Source organism: Hypanus sabinus, chromosome 27 (genome assembly GCF_030144855.1).
Source record: "Hypanus sabinus isolate sHypSab1 chromosome 27, sHypSab1.hap1, whole genome shotgun sequence".
In the NCBI taxonomy this organism is placed as follows: domain Eukaryota; kingdom Metazoa; phylum Chordata; class Chondrichthyes; order Myliobatiformes; family Dasyatidae; genus Hypanus; species Hypanus sabinus.
The window spans coordinates 24,905,316-24,931,198 of record NC_082732.1 but is presented as its reverse complement, the minus strand read 5'-3'; the positions used below and the strand labels follow the sequence as shown (position 1 = coordinate 24,931,198).

The following is a 25,883-nucleotide window of genomic DNA, read 5'->3' as shown; positions in this document are numbered from 1 at the left end:
GAATGGACATTTTATTTTTTTTGGGGAGGGTGTAGGTTCACAAGAACCAGGGGCTGGGAGTGGAAAATAAGGCGATACGCCAAAAAACATAGGGAATTCCAGAGAGTCGGAGAATGGATGATTGGAATTTTCCTGTAATCGAGGATAGGTTTGAGCGTCTAGGAAGGAAACATGGCGACAGTACAACAATGCACCTTATCCTTTCATGTGCTGGAGACCGGAGGTTTAGCAGGTCCAAAAAACATTTCCCTTGATATTCCGGGGTGTAGCCTTCAGGCTGGTAGCCTATTGGGAGAAGAAGGGTCACCAGTTGGGCTGGGACCAGCTCCCAATATAATAATCTCGGAATTATCTCAGCAAGTCTCTGTGTCCACCCTAGGCACAGCTAAGACTGCCTGAAGGGGTTTGGCTCATGCCCGGGGGGTCTTGCACGGGGCTTTTACTGCCTGAGCCTTGATGGACACAGGACAGCTCCACAGAGATCCAGCAGCCTGGCGCTTCAAAGAACAAATACTTGGCTTCTTCCTCGCTCTAGTGTGTTCCTCTATCAGTCCCCTTACAAGGGAGCACATGCCTCCGGGGAAGGAAGAGGCCCTTAATGATACAGTACAGTACTCGCCAAGAACATAACAATTAGACGAACACCTCCTGACCGGTTAGATCATTACCAGGCAAATTTTCAACGTAATTGCTGAGATCAGAGGGCCATATGTTCTGTGGGCCATTATCAACGACGCTTGCTCAAAACATTTACGCTGTAGCAGTGATTCACAAAGACAGCCCTCACTTTTGACAGTTGCTTCCAATTGATCGCATTGTTTAATCAATTTTGTTCACTGATAACTCTGCACAGCTCTGCAAACACCAACCAAAGCATTAACGGTGAATGCCAGTGTCTCAAACAATTTATGTCCTCATCGAAACTGCATGAAATCAACTCTGGGCCTGCATCAAGGGCCTTCACACTTTGGCTCGTCAGTTATAATTACAGACCATTCTGGGCAACGCCAACTGTGAAATTCAATTTTTTTTTCAGATTTCTCTGATTAGTCTTTAAGCACTTATTATTCAGCATAATCTTTTATCTTGCGAGGAAATCATGACGATTTCCAGAAGAAACTTAACTCTCAGAAAAACAATGACACCTAATTATTTGGAATTGCTAGAAGAGGTAAATTCAGTTGTATTTCATCCTCTCAGGTGTTACTTTGGAGACCATAAGATATTGGAGCAGAACTAGGCCATTCAGCCCATTGCATCTACTGTGCCATTCCATCATGGCTGGTTTATTATCCCTCTCGACCCCAATTCTCTTGCCTTCTCCCTGCAACTTTTGACACCCTTCCTTGATGAGTAAGGGCGTCAAAGTTTCAATAGTTCAATAGCTCCATTTAATGTCAGAGAAATGTATGTAATATACATCCTTTTTCTTCGCAGACATCCATGAAAACAGAAGAGTGAATGTCAGTTAAAACCTTACAGCCCTGAAGCCCCTCCCAAGCGCAGACAGCAGTAAAGCAACGACCCTCCCCCACCCCAACCCACTTCCGCAAAAAAGTAAACACGAGGAAATCTGCAGATGCTGGAAATTCAAACAACACCACACAAAACGCTGGTGGGACACAGCAGGCCAGGCAGCATCTATAGGGAGAACCCTTCGTCAGGTCTCGACCCGAAACGTCGACAGCGCTTCTCCCTATAGATGCTGCCCGGCCTGCTGTGTCCCACCAGCATTTTGTGTGTGTTGTTGTTTGAATTTCCAGCATCTGCAGATTTCCTCGTGTTTGCTCTTCTATTCTGAGGCTGTGCTCTCTGGCCCTAGTCTCCCTCACCATAGAAAACAATCTCTTAATGTCTGGTCTATCTAGTCTTTTCAATGTTTCTTAGCTTCTTTACCCGCAATTATTATGGAGCACTCCACAAAACCGATAACAAACAATCCAATGTTCACCAGTAAAGTATTGGGTAAGATTAAGGAAGCTGGAGAGGAGAGAGTGGGCAACCATCAGATTATGCAATTGGATTATCAAATGGATTCATGTTGGAGTGGCTGTTGTTTATAAATTTTATGCAAGTAGTTTTGAAAAGACATAATTAGTGCAACTTTCCTTATTTCCTTATAACATGGAGACCATTCAGCCCATCAGTTTATGCAAACTCAAAGAACAATTCCAATCCCCCACTAATCTTATCCACATTCCCATCGCCTTCCCCCAGATTAAACTGACCACTTACAGTTGGGAGCACTTACAGAGGCCAACGAACCTACCAACTTGCTTATCTTGGGATGTGGGAGGAAACTAGAGGATCCCAGAAAAAATCCATGCGGTCACAAAGAGAGCAGACACACTCAACACCAAAAGTCAGATTGAACTGGTTGCTGGAGTTGTATTGTGCAGTACTTGTGCAGAAGGTCCCAGGGATCCAAAAGATACATCATAAATAAATTCTTTCATTTAACTGATTTGTCCTTTCTAGTTCAGTCTTCACAAGCAGTTTAGTAAATAGAATATTTCAATGGACTGGCAGTATCTTACCAGGCCAGGCTGGAATTTCTTAATAAAGTCATTATTGGGTGTGAACAATAAAATATTATTGACCTTGTTATTGATGCCTGTGCACCAGAACTAGATTTAAATCAGAAGATTTTATCTCCGCACCACAGGAAACACAATTATTACATTTGGTCGTTGTGACACTGTCACTGGTTTATTAGAAAAGACTGCCTGCACAGCCACTGTACTTCTTTGCAAAGGGAAGCAACAAGACATGGTGAGGACTTCATCTTTTTAGAGATAAAGTATTAAGAGTCATAGACAATGTATTTGGGATAGAAATTTTAAGGATTGGAAAACACAAATTAAGTTAAACATACCAAAATAATTTACGAAAACATCAGTTTAAGAGAACATCAATTTTCTTTGGCAATTCAATAATGTGCCAACGTCTACTGTGCTCCCCATTTGCTTCAGAGTAATGGAGGTCAGTAGGACTCATTTACATTAGTCTGATCATAAGACAGTAATATATAGGAGCAGAATTGGCCCATCGAGTCTGCTCTGCCATTTCATCACGGCTGGTCCGTTTTCCCTCTCAGCCCCAATCTCCTGCCTTCTCCCCGTATTCCTTCATGCCCCAACCAATCATGAATCTATCAACCTTGGCCTTAAATACGTGTATAGACTTGGCCTCCACAGCCACCTGTGGCAAATTCCACAGATTCACCACTCTCTAGCTAATTTTCTCATTCTCATTTAAAAGGACACCTCTCGATTCTGACTCTGTGCCCTCCCACCATAGGAAACGTACTTTCCACACCCACTCTTCTTGAAGTCATATGAAGACCAGAATAGTTTAGGGTCCTTCTCTAAAGGACTTCATGTACTAGGTAGGATTTTTTTTTTAAAAAACAATCTAGTGCTACTGTTAGAGAGGCTAGTTTCTTTTCCCCATTCCAGATTTATTTTATATTATTGAAATTCCTCAACTGCTCCTGTGTGGTTTGAACTCATGTCTTTGAATCTACGATTCTGCAATTAATAATCCAGAATTACTGCTTCTAGTCTACTAAGTTAACGATGGTGGGAAGAAGTCATTTTGCAGTGGGAAGACAGAGGAAAGCATATGGGGTTGCTTATAGGTTGAAGTAAAATCTGTGGAAAATTTTTAAAACAAGCAAATTCCAAACAGAAATTAGGAATCAGGCTAGCCATACAAAAGGAATGGATCTGTTAGTTACCTAACCAAAGATACAACACAAGCAGCAGCAAATAAAATCTTACTGTGTATTATGGCAAAACCTTTTATCACAAAATAACACTAAAAGCACGAAAAGAAAGCTGTTGCTCTCTGGAAAAGTTACGAAAGTCTTCAGGACCAATTAGTACCGACATGGATATGAAGCCAGATTGATCTGACTGTTGAGAAAGGTTTTTGAGTATTATAAAGATTTACATGGCTCTGTCTGATTCTTTTGAGAGAAAACTAACACGCCGATTCCCTCTGCTTCGCCACTAAAAGTCACTGGAGATCACGTCAGAAAGCATCTCGCAGCAAATTCCTAGCAGTTAAAAATCAGGGCACAACAGATGTGGCAGCCATCGTGAATCAATAGAGAAGGTTCGACATACCTTTCCTTACTCAGATTCCATGCTGCTAATTCTATAAATGAGACGACTTTTCAAAAAAGCACCTAAAAAACGATGATAAAATGTCAAACGTTCTCAAAATCTTGGTTTGCGACTTATTCTGACGATGTTGTACGTGTTCAGGCCCGGAGCGTCAAAGCCAGTAGATAGGCCTCTACTGTTGAAGGGGAAAAAATTAAAGAGCTGCCCGTCTTGAGCTTCGAGGGACACGGAGGCCTTGTTGAACTTCAGGACACACGGGTATGCTTTCTCAAATACGATTTGAAAAACCCTTTCTTCTAGGTAACAAAGCTTGATAGTCCTATACTTCTCGGGTATCAAGGTTTCGATGTGAGGGCCGAACTGCTGCATCACCAAAACCCCTCTCTTGTCTTTCTTTATCTCGTAAAAGGTCAAATTTGAAAACGTGTAGAAGCCAACGTAAGGCTTGGATTCGGGAGGCGGATGGAGGATTCTGTCGCTTTGGCGGAATGCAGACTCCATCGCTGGGATGAGGTAATTATACACCCCGGCAGTCAAGTCTTCCTCTTGGGGCCGGGAACCCGACATTAAAATAATGAACCCTATTTTGAGGCGAGGAACCAGGGAGAAGGTGGCCGAGTAACCATCCAGGTCGCCATCTTTTCTGATGACATCGTAGCCCAGCTGCTCGCTGATTTCCCACGGCGTCCCCGTCCCGCTGGCGAAGTAATCCTCGGAGCACTTCAGCACGGGGGTGAGCATCACCTTCAGCGTCTCGGCGCCCAGGACGCGCTTGCGAACGGCCCCCAGCAAGGCCATGCACAGCTTGGCCAGGTCGGCGGCCGTGGAGTACATTTGGCCGGAGGGCCGGTACCAGCCCAGGTCGTAGAGCTGAGCCGGCTTGCCATTGCTGTAGACGCCGACAGCTAACTGAGCACGGACCGGCGGGCTGAACTCAAATCCGGTGTGCTCCATTCCGATCTTCGTAAGGATGTGCTCGGTGACCCAGCGCTGGTAGTCGGCTCCAACAACCTTACTGGCCAGAACGTGAGCCAGGAGGGAAAATGCTAGGTTACTGTAGTGGCATCTGAGGAGGACAGAATATTAGACCGTCAGCCATTCCCATGCGTGCGTGCATGTATATCCTTCCTTCTATGTGTCCAGTAGAACTATGCCACACGCCATTTTAAGTGGGGATATTGGGTCTGGCTTTCAGTTTATTTATGCAGATCCTTCCACTGCAGTTGACCCCTAGCCTAATCACGGGACAATTTACAATGACCAGTGAGGAACTCCACGCGGTCACAGGGGGAACGTCCGAACTCCTTACGGGCAGCGGCAGGAATTGAGCCCGCGTCGCTAGTGCTGTAGAGCGTTGTGCTAACCGCTCCGCTCCCCCACGACAGACTGGAAAATCGGACCTGCTGCATAAAGAACTGTGCAGCATTCAAAATGCACGTTTTAAAGTAACGGCGAGGTGGTACAAGGTAACACTTGCTGCCGTCGGTGGGAACAGAATGATGCGCAGTGATACATTCACCAGCTCCAATTTCCCAGTCCGACATTGCTAGCTAGACCCTGCTGCCAACATGCGCAGGCTTCAATATCCCCCATCCCATTTAAATTGGGGTGGGTGTATCGTGTGACATAATTCCATTTAATGCATCATGAGGAATGATAGTTAAGAAGTGCTAAATATTTAAGATACAAAGCAACGGCATGGTAGTATAAAAGTTAGCACAACGCTTTACAGTGCAGACGACACGGGTTCAATTCCCGCTGCCGGCTGTAAGGAGTTTGTGTGGTTCTTCCCTGTGACCTTTTTAATCCTCCATGTCCAAAGACTTATTAGATGGTGGGTTGCTCCATGATTCGGCTAGGGCACAGCTAAAAGGGCTGTATTTCAATAAATAAACTAATTTGTTATCACTGATAACTGGAAAGTGCTTCTACTTTTACCTAATTTTTATTAACTGTGGGTGAGTTGTAACATATCTCCATTACATTGGTATTAAATCTCATTTAAGGTGCTTTAGAAATATAATGCCTGCCTTATCCCACTAAATGTTTAATCATCAGTGTAATCATGCTGCAACTTTGCAGATTAGTTACAATGGGTGTACCAAGTCAAGCAAATACAGTACCTTCATCGACCACCTTACTAGGCACACCTGCTCATTGATGCAAATATCTAACCTATCAATAGGCAGCAATAGTCGATATCTAATCATTAGGCAACATCTCAATGCATTAAAGTACGCAGTTACGTCAAGAGTAAATACCAGAATGGGGACAAAGTGTCATCTAAGTGGCTTTGACTGCAGAATGATTGCCGGTGCCAGATGGGGTGGTTTGAGTATCTCACAAACTCTTGATTTCCTGGGATTTTCACATACAACAGTCTTTAGAGTTTACAAAGATAGGTGTGAGAAACAAAATACTTACGGTGAGTGGCAGTTCTGCGGGCAAAAACGTCTTGTTAATGAGAGAGGTCAGAGGAGAATGGCCAGACCGGTTCAAGCTGACAGGGAGGTGACAGTGAATGGGCTACAGCTGAAGGCTGTGAACATCCAGACAGTAACCACTTTATTAGGTACAGTGGGTACTGAATAAAGATTGGGAGCCCTGCCTTAGGCATTTGTCGGGCAAGATTTCATCAGAGGATTTATATCCCATAAATAAATATTGGAACATTTCACCGGGTAGTGGTGGTTCATTGCATGCAAGTTTAAGCTGCAAATTGTGGGAGAACTCGGATTGCGGCAAGTCAGCAATTCTTTAAAAAGGCAGAAGTTTCATGTTCCGGTCTGTCAGCGTTGGCGGAGGACATAAAAGCTGAACTCACACCTTGTACCAGGATCTGCAATGAGTAAATCATCTCTCAAGAGATCCAGTGCCATCTGGGTATTCCCTTCCCAAAGTAGACTTGTGGACCTGAGTCGCCTGGGCAATCCTGCAAATCATTTCAGACAACATTTCAAGATATTGGCACCAAAAAAAAAATCCAACACGTATACGGTTTGCCGTGACCATAAATGGAAAACCCATTAAATGCCCAGGGGCCAGGGAGAACGTGTAAAGCCAACTGGTAAAGCAACTAATTGGGTTGGACAGTGAAGTAGCACAGCTGCCACCCCAGAGTCCAGAGATCCAGGCTCAATCCTTATCCTCGATACCATGTTCTCCTTGTGAACGTGTGGATTTCCCCACGGTCCCCTGGTTTGCTCCTACACCCCAAAGACCTACTGACTGGTAGGTTTATAGGACAATGTGAGTTGACCCTATGCAGCGAAGTCGAGACAGAGTCGGAGCGTGCAAGGTGGAGCAAAGTCAGAGCGGGGAGTTCTGGAGCCCGTCCAACAAAATCGATGGCGGGCAAGGCTTGATGGATCTAAGTGCTGGGCCGATTTGAAATGGTTGGATATGGGCCAGAATGTGGTTGCAGGGTCCAGGCCCAGAGGGCAGGAAAGTGACAGGGACTGCCCGGGTCTTGGTGTGATGGATGATCTGATGTTTGGACAATTTAAGCGCCGGGCTGGATGGATTGAAAAGGCTGGGTGCTGGGGACCAGGGGCGAGGGTTGAGTTGGTTCTGCACGCTCCTCCGTGACATTTACTCCTCTCTCCATGGCGCTGAGGCTGTGGGCCTGCTCAGGATGCTCTGGTCTTTTTGTCTGCAAACCACGATGATTTGCCCTGCTGTGAGATGAATTGAGGCTGTGGGCCTGTCCTGGGCTTCACTTGTATGGACTTACTTTCATTCTGAATGCTGTTGCTTATAGTTTTTATAGTCTGCACTATTTGCATTTTTTCCCTCCTTCTCTCTGCGTTGGTCTTTTTTTAAATGGGTTCTTTCAGGTTTCTTGTTTTGTGGCTGCCCGTAAGGAGACGAATCCCAAGGTTGTGTAATGTATGCATAGTTTGATGATAAATGTATTTTGAACTAGGTAGGATGGGAATGTGTGGAGAGCAGATCATTAGTGGAATTAGATTGTTCAGAGAACCAGCGTTGACTCAATGAGCTGAATAGTCTCCTCTGCCACAAGGAAGTTTTGAAGTGAGGTTTGTGGGTTAACATGAGCAGGTAGAGGTTACAAAGTGTTACGTGTTGTGTGATACTGCTTCTCCCCATTCACAGGCATGTATTTAATGCTCATTAAGAGAGACAGCACAGTAACAAGTCATTCCGGCCCAAAGAGCCACTGCCACTCGTTTACACCCATGCGAGCGATTACCCTACTAATGCGTGCATCTTTGGACCGTGGGTGGAAACGGGAGCACCCAGAGGAAGTCCACGGTGGTCACAGGGAGAGCATGCAAATTCCTTACAGACAGCGGCGGAATTGAACCCCGATCACGGAACTGAACTCTGCCTGCCCTTACCGCGTACCTGGGTCGCTGGAGCTGTAATAGTGGTAGGCTACGCTTTCGTTCGTCACACAGGCATGCCTGTTACTGCGGGGAGCCCGGCAGATCCAGTGGTCAGCAAGATCATTCTGGTACTTCCTGAACGACCCCACCCACCCAGTCCAATTTTCCAATATATACTTCTGAATTGTACAAATCCCTAGGCGCAGGTGCGGGAAATAGTTTGGCCATACTGTGCATTGTGCTCACTTTGACTTCTGTAATGTTAACTCCTGCTCCGGACAATGACAGATTAACTTCCTAAAATGATTAACTGGACAATACTTAATCGGTCTCGGTCCGATGCACATCTCGTTTGAACAGCTTTCCAACTCACCTGATAACTGGCTGGCCATTCTCTTCAACGTCACAGATGATACTTCGGTGGCGGCTCTCCCTCTCCCTAGAGATACCAGATCATCTGCTTCATATTTATGTTCTGAGTCTTTTGAGCTTCCCAGTGGGTTTTTAATACTAAAGTTTTTGACATACTTTGTAAGTGGATCATCCAAAGACGCGATTTTTCCTTCCTCCCATAGTTTATACAGCATTATAGTGGGGAATATCTTGGAAATGCTTGCAATCCTGAAAAGAAAATTGATTATGATTATCACAACATTCTTTACTGTAAAGTATTGCAGATTTACCAGAAGTAGTAACAGTAGGCAGCCGGCGATCTCAGGGGAACATGGGTTTGCACCTCTGGTGGACTGTGGCCTCTCCAGGGTGCAAGCCTGGGCGGGAAGATTTGATGAACCAGCTATTGCCTCCGCAGTAGGTTCCCCCTCTCCAAGTCACTGTAGTCCAAGGGAAAGGCAAGCGCCGATACAGTTTGGCACCAGTGTTGTTGCAGAGGTTGCCGGAGTGAAGTTGTAAACAACATCAAACTATCTTAGGGACCCCAGCTCTGGAGTTCTTCCTCACGGTTTACTCCCGAGGCCTTTCCTGTGGGTGGGTACGGCCGCAAGGTGGCGGAGCTTTAAAATTAGAGTTTTCCTTCTCCTAGGCAGGCTGCTGTCCAAGGCTGACAAGCCCCACCTGCCCAAAGATTTACCAATATAAAGCAATTGCCCTTTTTAGGAATGAAAATGTACAAAATTAGTCACAACAATCTTCTAATAAACCTGTGGACTTCATTGCTATGGACGGCTGTGGAGGACAAATCATTGGATATATTTGAAGTGAATGTTGGTAGGTTCTTTGTTAGTCTGGGTGAGAAGGCAGGAGAATGGGGTTGAGAGGGATAATAAATCAGCCATGATAGGATGGCGGAGCAGACTTGATGGGCCAAATGGCCTATTTCTTCTTCTATGTCTTATGGTCTTCCCAGAGGATAACAGGACCTCAATTTTTTAATGTATATTGATGACATGGTATCCGGTGTATATGGCACAATATTAAAATTGGCAGATAACACAGAAGTTAAAAGTTATTGAGGATTGTGAGTGAGCGTAATGTAGATTTCAAGGAGACAGAGACGGACTAGCTGGAAGATGACAGGTAAAACTTAATACTGTGAAATGGGAAATTACTAGTATTGGTAGCAATAATGAGAAGAGGCCAAAAGGATGCAATCTGGAGATTCACTGAAAGTCGCAGGGCAAATAGAGAAAGTAGTTAAAAGACAGGATCCTGGGTTTTATGAAGTGAGGGACAGAACAGGGTTGTCATGTTAAAACTTTATGAAACACAGGTGAAACCACAAATAGAGGACTGGGTATTGTTCTGAATGCCATACTTTGGGAATAGTTTTCAAAAACGTGCAAAAGAGATTTATTACCACGATTCAGGGAATGAGGGAGTTTATTTGAATACAATGAGGGACTTTATTTGGTTGTAGTGCTTGCAATTGACATGGTTAAGAGGAGACCTTTTTTAAAATCATGAAGGGTATAGACATGGGGAAAATCGCTCCCACTGGCAGAGGGAGTCAGGAACCAGGAGACATGGATTAAAGGTGAATGGCACAACTCTCCCACCACCTAGGACATCTTCAAAAGGTGATGCATCAAGGAGGAGGCAGCCATTACTAAGGATCTGATCAGTCAGGGCATCAAAGGATATGGCAAGAAGGCAGATGTCTGCGGTTGAATTGGATCTGGGATCAGCCATGATGGAATAGCAGAGCAGACACAATGGGCTGAATGGCCTAATTCTGCTCATATGTCTGGTGGATGTGACCTCTTCTCATTACTACCACCAGGGAGGTGGTACAGGAGCCAAAAGACACACACTGAATGATTCAGAAACAGTTTCTTCCCCTCCATGAAATCATGAACACTACCTCATTATTTTTTGCACTACCTTTGCAATTAATAACTTTTATGCCTGTCTTTTGAAGAACTGTACTGCTGTCACAAAACAACAGATTTTGCGTCACGTAGGACCATGATAAAATATACTTCTGATATAAAGATAGTAGAGAATGCATTTAATTGCAGTGTTCAGAAAGGAATTAGGTAAATTTTTGAAAGGAAAGAATTTGTAGGTCTATGGAAAAAGGAGAGGACTAGCTGGGTTGCTCTTAAGTAGCCTCCTTCTGCATTGTAACCAGTCTGTGACTCTGCAACATCCAAGTATCATGACAATTATAATATTTGATTCATTAAATCTTCCATTTATCTGCAATAAATTATTGTGCAGGGAACTTAATTAGCAATATAGTTGTTAGTTGGTAACACTGCAAACGACATTGCATATGAGGATAATAATATCCCTGTGCACGAGTCTGAGAAGGGAGTTACAGCCGGGGGGGAGAAGAGGTCCCGATATCAGTGGGAACACGATAAGTAAAAGAGGAATAACCTACAGGGCTTACTTGTGTGGCAGGGTTTCCACATGGAGATAAATTAAGGGTAGTACATGGATGTAGGTCAACAGGTGTTATGGTTGAAACAGAGGAAGGGTGAATTGAAATAGGAGGAGATAATTAGTGAATCTTCTGAGGCAAACTAAAATGACGCAGATGTGGTGTTTCATTCCAAACTAAATGCCAAGCCAGCACAGTCACACAATTTAATTTCAGATCACCAAAAGCAAAAGAGATATTAGATATTAGAGAATATTAGATTTTAAAACATATATAGACTGACTGGGAAAGAAGCCAGTGGGGGAGGTGGGGTAGGAGGGGAAGTTGCAGACAGGGAACAACTGAAGCTGAGCAAATCAAACAGATACAACGCAACTCGGAGCAGAACAGGATGATGAGAAGCGGACCATCAAGCTCAAAAAGATCATTGTAAAGATGCATCACTGCACTGTGTCCCAGCCAGGATAAATTAACATTGCAGAGAGTGCAAGTTATGCTCGGCTGATCAGTCAGCATCTGTGGAGAGAGAATCCGAGTTACGTGGCTGACCTTTGAATAATTTAAGATACAGGAGGCCATGTGATAAATTGACAGGCCCAAGGTGCTGAAGTGCAAGTGCAGCATAAACTCTACGATATACTTTTACATCAGGAATGATCAGGCCATTGTGAAGGATGGCTTCGGCCACGGGTTCCCACCCTCGGGTCCACGGACCCCTCAGTTAAAGGTAGGAGGTCCATGGTGTAAAAAAAGTTAGGAACCCCTGGCTTAGACAATCTCACTGGTTATAAAACATAAGGAGCAGAATTAGGCCATTTGGCCCATTGAGTCTTCTCTGACATTCCATCATGGCTGATTTATTATCCTTCCTAACCCATTTTCCTGCCTTCTCCCCGTAACCTTCTACAACCTTAACAATCGAGGACTTACCAGCCTCTGCTTTAAATATACTGAATGACTTGACCTCCATTACCAACTGTGGCAAAGAATTTCACAGATTCACCAACTTCTAGCTCAAGATATTCCTCTTAACCTCTTTTCTAAAAGGAGATCCTCGTATTCTGTGACAGTGCCCTCTGATCCTAGACTCCCCTGTTATAGAAAACATCCTCTCCACGTCAATTCTACTTAGACCTTTTGGTATTCGATAGGTTTTAATGAGATCGCTCATGATTCTTCTCAACTCCAGCGAATACAGAGCCATCAAACGTTCCTCATACGTTAACCCTTTCATTCCCAAGTTAATTCTCTTATTAAAACCAGCCAGTCTTTGAGAGGAGGCTTGTAGTGTCAGCATTCTAAAGATAATTAAAGCAAGCCACCTTCATCATTTGATCTTGTGATTGATAAAGTAACATAATCTCTTGTAAATATTTTACATGTTACATTAATGAGATGGGGTGGTTTAATTAAGTAATGAGGAATTACTTATTGAATCAACTGTCAAAGAAACAAAGACTTGTGCAATGTGCAAGAAAAGAGGCAGTGCAAAGTTACCTGTAAACAGTATATTCATTTGGTGGAGGCGAAAACTCATCTGAAATATTTTTTTTCCCAAAATTTCCAGTCCACAGCACGGTGTCATTAAATATTACAATAGCCGAAATGGACGGCAGACTCATTGGATGTATTTGATGACGCAAAAGGAAGTCAATCTGTATAAAGACAGAAATATGCACCTGATATTTAAAGACAGAAATATAGTTTTTGCCTAACACCTGACTGAGTGGGTGGATCTTCCCTTTGTACATTTGGAATACTGAATACACACAATTAATAGTGATTCTGCATCTGACATCATGTCCCATGTTAGCCATGGCAAAGTGACAGCACTCTTGCCTCCAAGTCATAAGATCATGAGTTCAAGTCCCACTTCCAACTTGGACACATTGGTTTCAAGTATATTGCAGTATTCAGGGAATCAGCATCGTTGGACAGTCTTTTGGAAGAGACATCAAAGAAAAAAAACCTGAAAGCATATGCCAATAGGCTCAAGGTCAGCTTCTATCCCCAGTGTTACAAGACTATTGAATGGCTCCCTGGCACAGTAAGATAGACTTTTGGCCTTTCTATATACCTTATTTTGATCTTGAACCTTATTTTCCACCTGCACTGCGCAGTCTCTGTGGGCTGCTAAACTTTATTCTGCACTCGATTATTGTTTTAGCTCATATCACCTCAAAGCAGTGTATGATGAAATGATCTGTATGTACAATATGCAGGACAAGTTTTTTACACGCAACGATAATAAACCATTCAAATTCCAAAAGATCCCTTGACACCATCCAAATGCACACAAGTGTGGTTTACCTGGGAGTTGTTTGTGTGAAATTACTGCACACTTTTGTCTCATGTTTCCCACTGTGTAGTTATTGACTGCCTTGAAGCAGTGAAAGGCACATACTAAGTACTCAAACATGAATTTAGCCAAAATGCTTGCTAAGTACTTAAATTCCATTCTTTTAAAGACTTGTATGTTTTGCAGTCTTCTTTCAATTTGCTTTTCTGCAAATCTTTGTTTACCTTTCACCAACTCAGTGAATTCAAACATTTATGAATCATCTGTAATCCTTTAATTTCCCTGCCTTGTTCAGATTGTTTCATGTTATCTCAGCTGCAGAGTTCTATTAATCTAACAAAAAAAGTCAATCCTTTCGTATTTGCTTTACTGTTTTAATCCAGATTAAAATTTGTCTGCCACATCTCGATCCAATGGCACTAAAAAAAAGAACAATGGTGCAAATCTCACTAACTTTTGCTAATGGCTAAGGATGGAACTGCCATTGTTTAAATGTTATAATTCCTTTTGTTACTTTAGGTGAAAAAGGTTATTTAAAAAAAAGTTGTCACACTTAAGAATTCAGCTTTTGGAAAATGGAATACAAAGATGCCAGCTATGACGTTTTGGTGGGGGCAAACTCTGCCACGGACGGTCCCAAGCCTGGCTGTGAAAGGAGCAGGGTTGGGCATGTGGTTAGTAACCCCATCCCGTAAAAATTCAGAGCTACAGAGATGCCAACAGAAGCTCCAAAGACCTCAACCCTGCGAGAGGAAGGATCTTCACCTAGAACATAGAACATAGAATAGTACAGCACATTACAGGCCCTTCGGCCCACAATGTTGTGCTGACCTTAAACCCCGCCTCCCATATAACCCCCCCCCACCACCTTAAATTCCTCCATATACCTGTCTAGTAGTCTCTTAAACTTCACTAGTGTGTCTGCCTCCACCACTGACTCAGGCAGTGCATTCCACGCACCAACCACTCTCTGGGTGAAAAACCTTCCTCTAATATCCCCCTTGAACTTCCCTCCCCTTACCTTAAAGCCATGTCCTCTTGTACTGAGCAGTGGTGCCCTGGGGAAGAGGCGCTGGCTGTCCACTCTGTCTATTCCTCTTAATGTCTTGTATACCTCTATCATGTCTCCTCTCCAAAGAGTAAAGCCCTAGCTCCCTTGATCTCTGATCATAATCCATACTCTCTAAACCAGGCAGCATCCTGGTAAATCTCCCCTGTACCCTTTCCGATGCTTCCACATCCTTCCTATAGTGAGGTGACCAGAACTGACACAGTACTCCAAGTGTGGCCTAACTAGAGTTTTATAGAGCTGCATCATTAAGAAGATTAAGAAGATGTATAAATTAATGGAAGCCGTAGCTGTTTGGGGTCTATGCCCCAGGAGGGGTAATGGGCTCAAGGAGAAGGTATTAAAACAGGAATTTCCTGTCGAGTTGTATCCAAATATCAAGCAGATAAATGTACAATTTTTTTTTCCTCAGGAGCTGACTCAGAGATGAGAAGGCGATCTCTGAAAGAGCAATATTTATTACTTAGAGGCTTGTGGCAATGCCATCCTTTCACAAAATATTAAAAGTTCACTTTTAAATTAACTTTTTAAATATTATACAGATTGCAAAACAATCATCGGTTTGTACAAACTTGATTTCAGCATCTTAAACATTGGAAAAGAGCATTTAAATTTCACAACATTATACTTTGAAATATTTGGCTACAATACAGAAACATGGAATCGAGTGCTATTCAGGACAAAATGACTGGGTCTGTAATAATTGTGGCTTATTAATGACTAAAAGCTCTTTTAGACCTCTACGACAAAGTAGAGGATTTTCAGAGGATTGTTCATAAGTCTACTCAGTAAACACCTGAAATCCCTGTTGATGTGTATGCTGTCCCTGGACTCTGTGAGGGAGACTGTAAACATCAGCGCCTTTCTGCTAAAGTGCACTGAATCATCAGGAGCCCTATGTTAAACTCAGCAGCTGGGAAATTGCTTTCAGTTTCAAAGAATAGGGAAAATAAACCCAGCAGCGTTGATACCTTCACTGGATCCTGGCTAATGTACTTACAAACCTTCTCCAGAGCTTCTTTTAGAATCGGTATGGGGTGTTCCAACGGTACGGGCCGGGGATGCCTCGGGCACATTTCCACCTGTTTAACCTCGTTAGAGGAAATATCTTCACCTGAAACAGAAAAGGGACACAGCAAGAAGAGTTGGACAACTCTGGTTCTTGGACAACATCATTGCCGCTGAACAGCAAAGGGGGCAGTTCATTCAGCTCGGTCGGAGGCAGAGAGTGAAGGATGGCGGGAAGCAGCGGGCAGGGGAGCAGCTGGTTAGTATTCAGGTCAATTGCTCACAGGAAATTAGCAGCCTACTCTGTACGGAATGGCACTAATGATACCAAAGCTCGTCACCAAGTACAGTAACTGACGACAGTCCTTTCACTTACTTGTGCCTTGCTTTGGAAGCTTGTACTGCCAAACGAAACAGCACGTCATGGTGATGGACACAACTACAAAGAAGGCCATTCCAAGATGAGGCCATTTCAAAGCCTTTATGTAGCTTTTCTTCGCACCTTCCCCGTCAGCACACTGTCGAAAAAGAAAACACAGACAGATAGGCACCCCCTTGCTTCCTCCTCCGACCGCCGCAATGCAATGAGGATAGAGATCCCTACTACTCCCCATCTCCAGAGGAGTACTCGCTTTGCAGACTTTCATGCTGTTGACGGGTTCACAAGTTCAAAGCTATCTTTAGCCAGCCTGCAATAACAGAGGAACCAGCACAGAGATTGCAACGTAATGGAAATAAAGAATCTATAGTGAAGTTCAGCTCAGCTTGTACATGTCACTGGCAACCACTGAACCAACAGAATAACAGAGGCCATCCTTCATCCAGCACGGACTTACGCATATTTGACTAGCTCCAGTCGATCCTTTAATAAGTGAAATGAATGCTTCTCAAGAGATTCGGTGAAGAGAGGCTGCGACTCTGGTGTGCCCAGGTTGCCTAGTGATAGGCAAACCTACAGACTTAGGAAAGCAGGTAAGTAGCATCAAGACCCTCCGAGAGGACCACAGCCTTGTCTTCGGGTTTAGACCTGGAGGTCTATGTTGGTTGGAGTCAGGGCCTTGCACTTTGCCTCTTGGTAAGGTCAGCCATGCCAAACAGGCCAGACTAAGAGTGGCCCACTGGTCCTCCAAATTCAGGGTTCAGCTCAGGGCTAACGACCCTGACTGGCAAAACAAAATCATTACGGAAACAGCGATGAAGAACCCTTCTACATCTGAGTGCAATGGTATTCCCAAGTCTCCACCCGGGACTTGCAATGACTGACAGCAAACTGAGGGAAAGCTACTGACAAGATGAATGAAGCCCTGAACACTGCCAGTGATGGAGGGCCTTCACTACAGCTGTAAACACCAGCATCAAAACAGGGTGGACACTGCAACAAGCTGATAATTAAAAATAAACATTTAGAACCACGAACAAAAAGCTTGAGCAAGGCCACTTGGTGCAAGTTGAGTGAAGGATCAATAAATTCTTCATTACATTGGTTGTCAAGATTTTGTAACAGTTTTCACACAATTCAGTCTGCAGACCCTGAAAACCAAAGGGATTACACCTGACCTACGAAAAGAGTGTATTGGAACAGGAAAATGTCTTGGCTTAAGCTGCAGTTATATCTAATCATCCAAGCAGACAGAAGTGCAATTCTTAGAGAACTACCTGAAAAGGGGGAAGTGAATTCCAAAGATAAGATCATACTCCAAGTTCAAAGTAAATTTACTTTTTAAAGTGCATATACCTGATTGTCACCATATACACCCCTGAGATTCACTTTCTTGTGCGCATACACAATAAATCCATTATATAATAATAACCATAACAGAATCAATGAAAAACCCAGGAAATGTTAACTATTGACATTTTAAGATGTCTTTTAAAGCTTTGGAAGTGCAGAGAAAGCCCAGACTCCCCATCTTGAATTATAACCATTTTTTCCATTGTCAGAAGTTGCTCACATCCACTATTGCCTGTGTGATGAGGAGTGGCACTTTTAAGATTGGGGTGACTGAGGACAACAAGAGACCTTGAATAGAAGGATGGCTCCAGCACAAGGTCCGAGCTAGAGATCTTTCAGGAGGTAGAAGCAAGGGTTGACCAGACCTTCCCTCTGAGGTTATGCAGGCTCAGAGAATAACTTCAGTCTGCACCCAATGTTGTGAATTCAAGCAATCAATTACAAGCCAAAATTTCTCATCATTTAAATGTGAATTAGTAATTTTGATTATGGATCTATGCAGAATTCAGCAAGGTAGAAAATATATATTTCACAGTAGCAGTTTATCATTCATTCACCCACCTAAATAAAACAAGACTTCCTGCTCAACATTGCCTGATGATACACTATGGACCAATTGTGCATAACAGCATCAACAATATTGCTAGACACCTTTGTCCACTGAAAAAGAAAACGTAATCTGTTATGGTGACTCGTGCAAGTTAATGACGAGGATCTCATATAGTTTTGCAAATGCATTATTTTGGCTATGTTATGTTTTGTAACTGCAAAACACTAAACCAATTCAAAGGAAGACACGGGAGTCCGAAATGCGAGTCTAACTTTGTGTTAGCTTTGAGCGAGGTGCGCATGTATCATGTGGTAGTGTGATGAATGATGTATTTAATTCATTTGTTTTTATATACAACCATAATGAATTTGATAAACACCAAAGCATGCTTAATCAAACAATACGCTTACACAATTACACAAAATATAACTGACATTTTGAATACATGATTTCTAGAGGATTATCAGAGCATGCGAGAAAGGGTCCACACTATTGAGTCACAGAGATTATGCTTTCTGATAAGACTTGGGCAATGCCACATGTAATTGAATCTTTAGGGAGCAAATAACAGGAGTGGGAAAAGAACAACTGGTGACATCTGGTGCAACACATTACTATTCTTCCCCATCACACCCGAGCATTATAACCTCCTCGGAGACACAGAATACTAAAGGAATAGGGATTAAAATGAAAATGTCCCTCTTCATTCCCTGTAGACCGGGAGATGAGCCTGTCCTTGATTAATATCACACAGAAGCTATTTGCCCCAGTAAGGAACATGCCAAGATCCTAGTGTCCACTGTGAGATGCAACTGGACCACCATTCTATCTCGAGATAACCACCCCTTGACATCTAACCAGTATTGGTCTTCGGTGACTTGAGACTCAACTTTGATTTTTATTTTCTTATTTAATGAGATGTAGTATGGGACGGGCCCTTTGAGTGGCACCGCCCAGCAACTCCCCCCGATTTAACCCCAGACTAATGATGGGACAAGTTACAATGACCAATTAACCTAACCATCGGTACGTCTTTGGACTGTGGGAGGAATTTGGAGCACCCAGAGGAAACCCACACAGTCCTGGAGAGAATGCACCAACTCCTTAGAGACAATCTTTACCTCTTGTCACTCATTCATGTCCTATGCCTGGACAGCTCATACATCATATTCATCCATCCATACATCCAGACCCACACATCTTCCAAAATGGGCCAGGAAATGAACCAGATTCGGTAGCATTAAGGGATGGAGAGTACATGCTTGCCCAGAATTTATTGCTTTTAAAAACTCATTTTCTAAACTTATATCAGATCATATCTATGCTTATGGTTCTCTAAACTGAATAATCCCAGTTCCTTTTACCTATTTGGATAACTAAAGGCGGTGTAAACTGATGATTAATCCAGTCCTCCTCCACACCTTCCACACAGCTTCAACCATCCTCCAGTCAGTTACCTTCTGCCAAGTAGATTTGAAGAACAAATTTCCCCAAATCTATTTCCAGAATTAGTAAAATGCATTAGAAGGCATTACATGAGACCAAGTTTTATGAACATCTACTAACAGCCTACGTCAGAGAAAAAAAAATGTTGTTTTTGTCTCATAAAATTATCATTTTTTTAAAAACTAAGTGAAGGTGAAGGATGCAAGCCCACAATGTGGCTTACTGAGATGAAGTAAATCAAGAAGCATTTAAAAAAATTTATTTCAAATACTACCAGAACTGAGTGCATACACTGGATTAAAAAAAAGCAACTAAGCATCCACTTGCGTTTGCCACCATTTGGCTCTTATACAGGTCAATGGTTTTAACACACATTGTAAAATGTACACTCAATTTCCCTCCACAACCAACTGCATGTGACTGGGAAGCAGGGCAATATTCTGCATGTTAGGTATAAAACACTTAAAAATTATTGCTCATAAGCCTTAACGTTAATTAGTTCTTCACTCGACCTATCACTGCTCCAAGTCATTCTTCGATTTCATTTTCTCAGCAAAATGCAACCACATCCTTATTGCTTAAAATTAAACATATGAAGAAAATGGCAGTCAAGAGTATAACCATAATTATATGTTATCACTTCATTGTCAACAGGAAACTCACCCAACGGTGTGCTTTACTCAATGGTGGCATATCACAAAAACGTCTTCGATGGAACGCGCACCCCAGTGTTTAAATCATGGGATGCTTGTGATGAAAGGCTGCAAGTGCTTTGGTTCTGACAATTTCAGATCATGTGAATTACCAACGTGCTCTGCTCTGTCAACACAATTTCTCCTTTCCTGACGTCATAATCCATGGGTTTATGTCTTAATTCTACAAGTGGGAAGCAAAGTCTTTAATCCTCCTATTTAATTCACTTTTGACTGAGTAGATTTCTTTCAGGAGGTAAGGTAATACCAAAAGTACCAGTTTACTGTAATTATGCCAAATGCTTCATTAATGACTGTGCTGAAATCATGCACTTTGGCTGCAACTCCCTACCACTGGATTCAAATAGCTTATCAGAGAGTATTCCCTAATCAAATATGCTATCAAATCTGTTGGCATTCTATAGCATTACATTTAAAAATTAATATGACTACTTTAAAGAGTTTTGTTTTAAATAGATCGTGCAAATTTTAAAACCAAGCTACTGATGGCAGCTATCCTCTGCACACAGCTAAGTGTGCATGTTTAACAGAACAAACACGAGGAAATTTGCAAATGCTGGAAATTCAAACAACAACACACACAAAATGCTGGTGGAACACAGCAGGCCAGGCAGCATCTATAGGGAGAAGCGGTGTCGACGTTTCAGGCCGAGACCCTTCGTCAGGACTAACCGAAAGGAAAGATAGTAAGAGATTTGAAAGTACTTTCAAAGTGCTTCTCCCTATAGATGCTGCCTGGCTTGCTGTGTTCCACCAGCACTTTGTGTGTGTTGTTTAACAGAAGTCAGGATAGACTAAAAACACACACATGCACAGAGTACATATTATGGGAGAGAGTTAAAACTTTATCAGAAGGGCAGATAAAAACCCAAAGAGCATGCAAACAAACACTAGCATGAACCTTAAAAGCAGACATGCAATAAAAAAACTACAGGAAATTCCAATTTAATCATGTTTTCTAAAGCAAAAGCCAGGCTAGATATTGATTGTTCATTGTCAAGATTCCCTTTTTTTGAATCTCGTTGTCTTGAAAGACACCCAAACATGAAAAAAGGGGTCTTTGTGCAGCACATTCAGCTTTTGTTGTCTGGTCACATCTTGCCACATTTACCAGGAAAGACAGATTATCTGCCTCAGAAATACTGTTATCTGCAGGGCAAGCACCATCCAAATCCACAACCTTCTCCTCTTTAAACCGACACTTCGGGGATCTGTCAGAACTGCTTAGTAATATTTAGCTGTCAATCTAAATTGGTCCCTAATTCAAGATATGAAATAACCCATCAAGAGATGCTCTCTTCCTTGTCCCATTCTGACCCCACCAAACTTATAAAAACAATCATAACGAGTGTAATCCAGCAGCATTCAAAGGTCTCAATAATAACTATGTTCAACAGCAAGTGCCAAGTCAGGAAAACACTTTACTGGAAAAAAGTTCCACATTCCCTTCTTGCCTTTGTAAACTGTCCCTAGAAAAAATAAACTAATTCTGTTTGGTTCCGTAAGGATTATGTAAAAACAGGACATCAATGGAAAAGAGTAACCACAATTAGAAAAAGACGCTGTAAGTATAATCATATTATTTTAGTAAAATATTAGCTGATGTGAATAGAGATCAAATAATTGCATTCAACTGAGATAAGCGAAGCCTGCCTTTATAAGCAGATATTTCCTTTGTGGGCCATATGACAACTGGAAGTGGGTTGGCCGGAATAGTTTGACTCTCAGGGTGGTCTTCCAATTCTACCTGTATTTTCCAGGGTCCATCACTGGCTGCGAGTGTAAGATCAGCAGTCATGCTGCATGAAAACGAGCCCTTCGGCCCGTCTCTTCCAGGCCGACCAGGAGTCCCATCTAAGCCAGTCACATTCGCCCGTAGGCCACGCCCCTCTAAACCTTTCTATCCACGTACCTGTCCAAATACCTTTTAAATGTACCTGCCTCAACCACTTCCTCTGGCAAGCCATTCCATAAACTGGCCACTCTGTGGGTGAAAAATTGCCCCTCATTTTCCTATTAAGTCCCTTCCCTCTCTGCCCTATAGTCCTTGATCTCCCACTCTTGGGAAAAAGACTGCACACATTGACCTCACCTCTCTGTCCTGCATGGTTTTATATGCCTCTGTATGATCACCCTTCATTTTCCTGTGCTACAATAAAAACATTGCAAACCTGCTCAACCTCTCTCCATAACTCAGTTGCAGAGTCTCAACAACATCTTCATAAATTTACACTCTTCCCAGCTTAATGACTTATTGGAAGTTGTCAGACCTTTAACATTTGAATTAAGTCTGAGCAAGTCAAGAAACTACACAGACAAGTCTTTGAGATTGGGAATAAAGTCTTCCACTCTGCCTTCTGCTTGTATGGAACCATCTCCACACCACATCAATGAAATGGAGGAAAGGTTTCTCCCGGTCCTGACCTATCATTTACCTGTGGTAGGGCAGATGGCCAAACCTGACATCAGTGGAATGATATTTGGAGGTGGTGGTTTGGGAGGCAGCGAGGAACAGGAAGATGAGTGGGTGCATGTAATTCACTTATTCGTTGAGACACAGCACAGAATAAGGCCTTCAAGCCATACCACCCAGCCATCCCCAATTCAACCCTGGCCTAATCACAGGACAATTTACAATGACTGCTACATTTGTTCTTGCTGAAGACAAATGGTACGGGTGAACGCTAGAACATTTTATTCCCAGTGGCTCCAGCTCATCACCAAGTGCGCAAACCAGCTCCAATGTCATTCCTGGATCCTAATTAATTGCATTTGTTTCTGACAGCACCCCAAGCCAACACTGGGGAACTTAATTGTGAGCAACGCACACAAAATGCCGGAGAAACTCAGCAGGTCAGGCAGCCTCCGTGGAGAGGGATAAACAGTCAACATTTTGGGCTGAGACCCTTCATTGGGACCGAAAAGGAAGGGGGAAGAAGCCAGAATAAGAAGGTGGTGGGGGGGGGGGAAGGGAAGGAATACAAACTAGAAGGTGATAGGTAGGTGGGGAAGGGGGGAGGGTTGAAGCAAGAAGCTTGGAGGTGATGGGTAGAAAAGGCAAAGGGCTTGAGAAAAAGGAATCTGATAGGAGAGGAGAGTGTTCCATGGGTGAAAGGGAAGGAAGAGGGGCACCAGAGAGAGGTGAGAAGAGACGAGGTAACCAGGGTACCAGGGTGGAGAATTAAAGAAAAGAGAAAGGGGAGGGGGAAAGTTAGAGAAGTCGATGTTGAAGACATCAGGTTGGAGGCGACCCAGGATATAAGGTGTTGCTCCTCCAAACTGAGAATGGGCTTACTGTGGCAGCACAGGAATCCATGGGCCGACATGTCAGAATGGGAATGGGGATTGGAATTAAAATGTCTGGCCACTGGGAAATCCTGCTTTTTGTAGATAACAATAAACAATAACTTTGTTTATAGAACACTTTTCGTACAGATGATGTAGTTTAAAGCGCTTTACAATGGGATAAAAGTACAAACATGAATATAAAAGGCAAAACTGTTAGTTAAAAGCGAAGTTAAATAAATAGGTTTTGAGCTGGGGTTTAAAAGTATCAACTGAGTTTGCATCCGTTACAGTTTTGGGTGTTGAATTCCAGAGTTTCGGAGCAGAGCTCAAAAAGCTGGCCTGCCAATGATCTTTTGAGGGAGATTGTTTAAGTTTAAGAGACCAGTGGAAGATGACCCATGAGCTTGAGCAGGATTATTAAACAAAAACAACTCTGTGATCTACTCTGGTCCCAGACAATTAAGAGCTTTAAAAACAAGTAAGAGAACTTTAAAAATCAATTCTAAAAGATACAGGAAGCCAGTGCAGAGTAGCTACTATGGGAGTGAGATGTTCCCTCATCCTGGCTTTGGTTTGAAGTCTAGCCGTGGTGTTCTGAATGAGCTGAAGCTGGCCAATAGAATGCTTTGTAAGTCCAGTAGAAAGAACATTGCAGTAATCTAGTCTATTCGATATAAAGGTGTGCATTGCTTTTTCAGCATCAGTATGTGACAGAAACAGATATAACTTTGCAGTATTTATTAGGTGTAGAAATGTTGCTCCTCATTTTCTCTATTGGGATTTAAAATTCAAATCTGAATCAAGGATAGCACCCAGGCTAGATATCACAAGGTAGGCTAAGTTCCCAAGCTTATTAAAAAGTTTATCTTTTTTTGGCCCTCGGACTAACCAAAAATATTTCAGTTTTATCTTCATTTAGTTTTAAGAAATTATTACTCCTCGGTTTGTTTATTGCAACCAGACCAGAAGTCAGAGAAGATAGAGTGTTATCATCATCAGACTCCAACGAGATAGACAACTGTGTGTCATTTGCATATCTGTGGAAATAGGGTTTATGCTCTCTAATGATGTCTCCTAATGGAATGTATAAGGAAAAGAGTAGGGACCAAGACAGCTTCGCTGAGCAACGCCAAAGGTGCATTGTATCTCTTGGAAAATTGTTCTCCAAGACAGACGATAAAAAAGATACATGATCAAAAACCAATTAAGGACACTGAGAGATGCCAACCCAGTTCTGAAGATTATCTAGCAGAATGTTGTGGTCAATTGCGTCAAAGGAAGCACTTAGATCCAGGAGGGATTTTCTACTTCAGCAACTTGCTATCCTTCCCCAGTGACTCTGCTGCCATTGGTGCTTTCTGGGTGAGGTCACAATATTTAAATACCCGCTGGAACTAAGTGCTAACAACTTATTGATGGTACTGTCATTACATATGTAGCAGGCATGTGAAATGTGAAATGACACCAGTACCCATACCTTAGAAGTGTTAAGAACAGTAAGATCAAGTAAATGTAATGTTCAATAAAAATTTTGCACAAAATTTTTCAATTACAGTGGTACCAGCAATAGTTTTCTTTATCAAGTTCAACACTACAACTGCAGAAGGAAAATTAAGATGCTTTGGAATATTCTTAGGAACTGTACAAAGGCACAAATAGATGCAAATATCATGGCAACAAAATTTCAGTTCAGTTTATGCAACAGCAACTCATCTGAGAGTCAGGATTTCTCTCTTTTGGGAACTCAGACTTTAGAACAGGCGTTAGACACTAGAAGAAAGAAACCAAAGTGTCTGAAAAAAAAAACTACTTCAGAATGGCTTAAAGAAACAGTATTGTGTTATTGAGGTCAGTTATCAATATTTGAGTGTGGATGTATACAGGCAAATATGCATATCATCTCAATATGTGACAAGAATCCAGCAACACTTTCGAAATTTAATTACGTAGAACAGTACAACAAGAACAGGCTCTTCAGCCCACAATGGTCTGCCAAACTAATCTAATCTCTTCTGCTGGCACATGATCCATATAGTTTAATTCACTGCATAAACATGTCTCTTAAACACCTTTATCATATCTGCCTCCACCATCACCCCGGCAGCACATTCCATGCATCTACCTCCGAACCTACCTCTCTCGCCTTAAATAAGTGCTCTCTTGTATTAGTCTTTTTGACCCTAGGGGAAAGAAAAGATACTGGCTGTCTATCAATTTTATTGACTTGACTAATCTGCTGGAGTTTTTCGAGGATGTAACCAGGAAGTTAGACGGGGGAGATCCAGTGGATGTAGTGTACCCCGATTTTCAGAAGACATTTGATAAGGTCCCACATAGAAGATTGGTGGGTAAAATCAAAGCTCAGGGCATCGGGGGGAAGACATTGACATGGATAGAAAACTGGTTGGCAGATAGAAAGCAAAGGGTAGCGGTGAATGGGTGTTTCTCAGAATG

General features: G+C 42.6%; 1 protein-coding gene across 1 annotated transcript; it reads right to left on the bottom strand.

Annotated features, from left to right (window-relative positions):
* Positions 1-1,817: 1,817 nt before the first annotated feature.
* On the bottom strand, positions 1,818-17,087 carry LOC132382119 (putative beta-lactamase-like 1). The gene is made up of 6 exons (XM_059952006.1): positions 16,077-17,087; positions 15,697-15,806; positions 12,822-12,979; positions 8,853-9,100; positions 6,957-7,062; positions 1,818-5,196 (listed from the first exon to the last, which is right to left on the bottom strand). Exons 1-6 carry the CDS (start codon positions 16,345-16,347, stop codon positions 4,224-4,226), a joined length of 1,866 nt encoding a protein of 621 aa, XP_059807989.1. The 5' UTR covers positions 16,348-17,087; the 3' UTR covers positions 1,818-4,223.
* Positions 17,088-25,883: the final 8,796 nt, after the last annotated feature.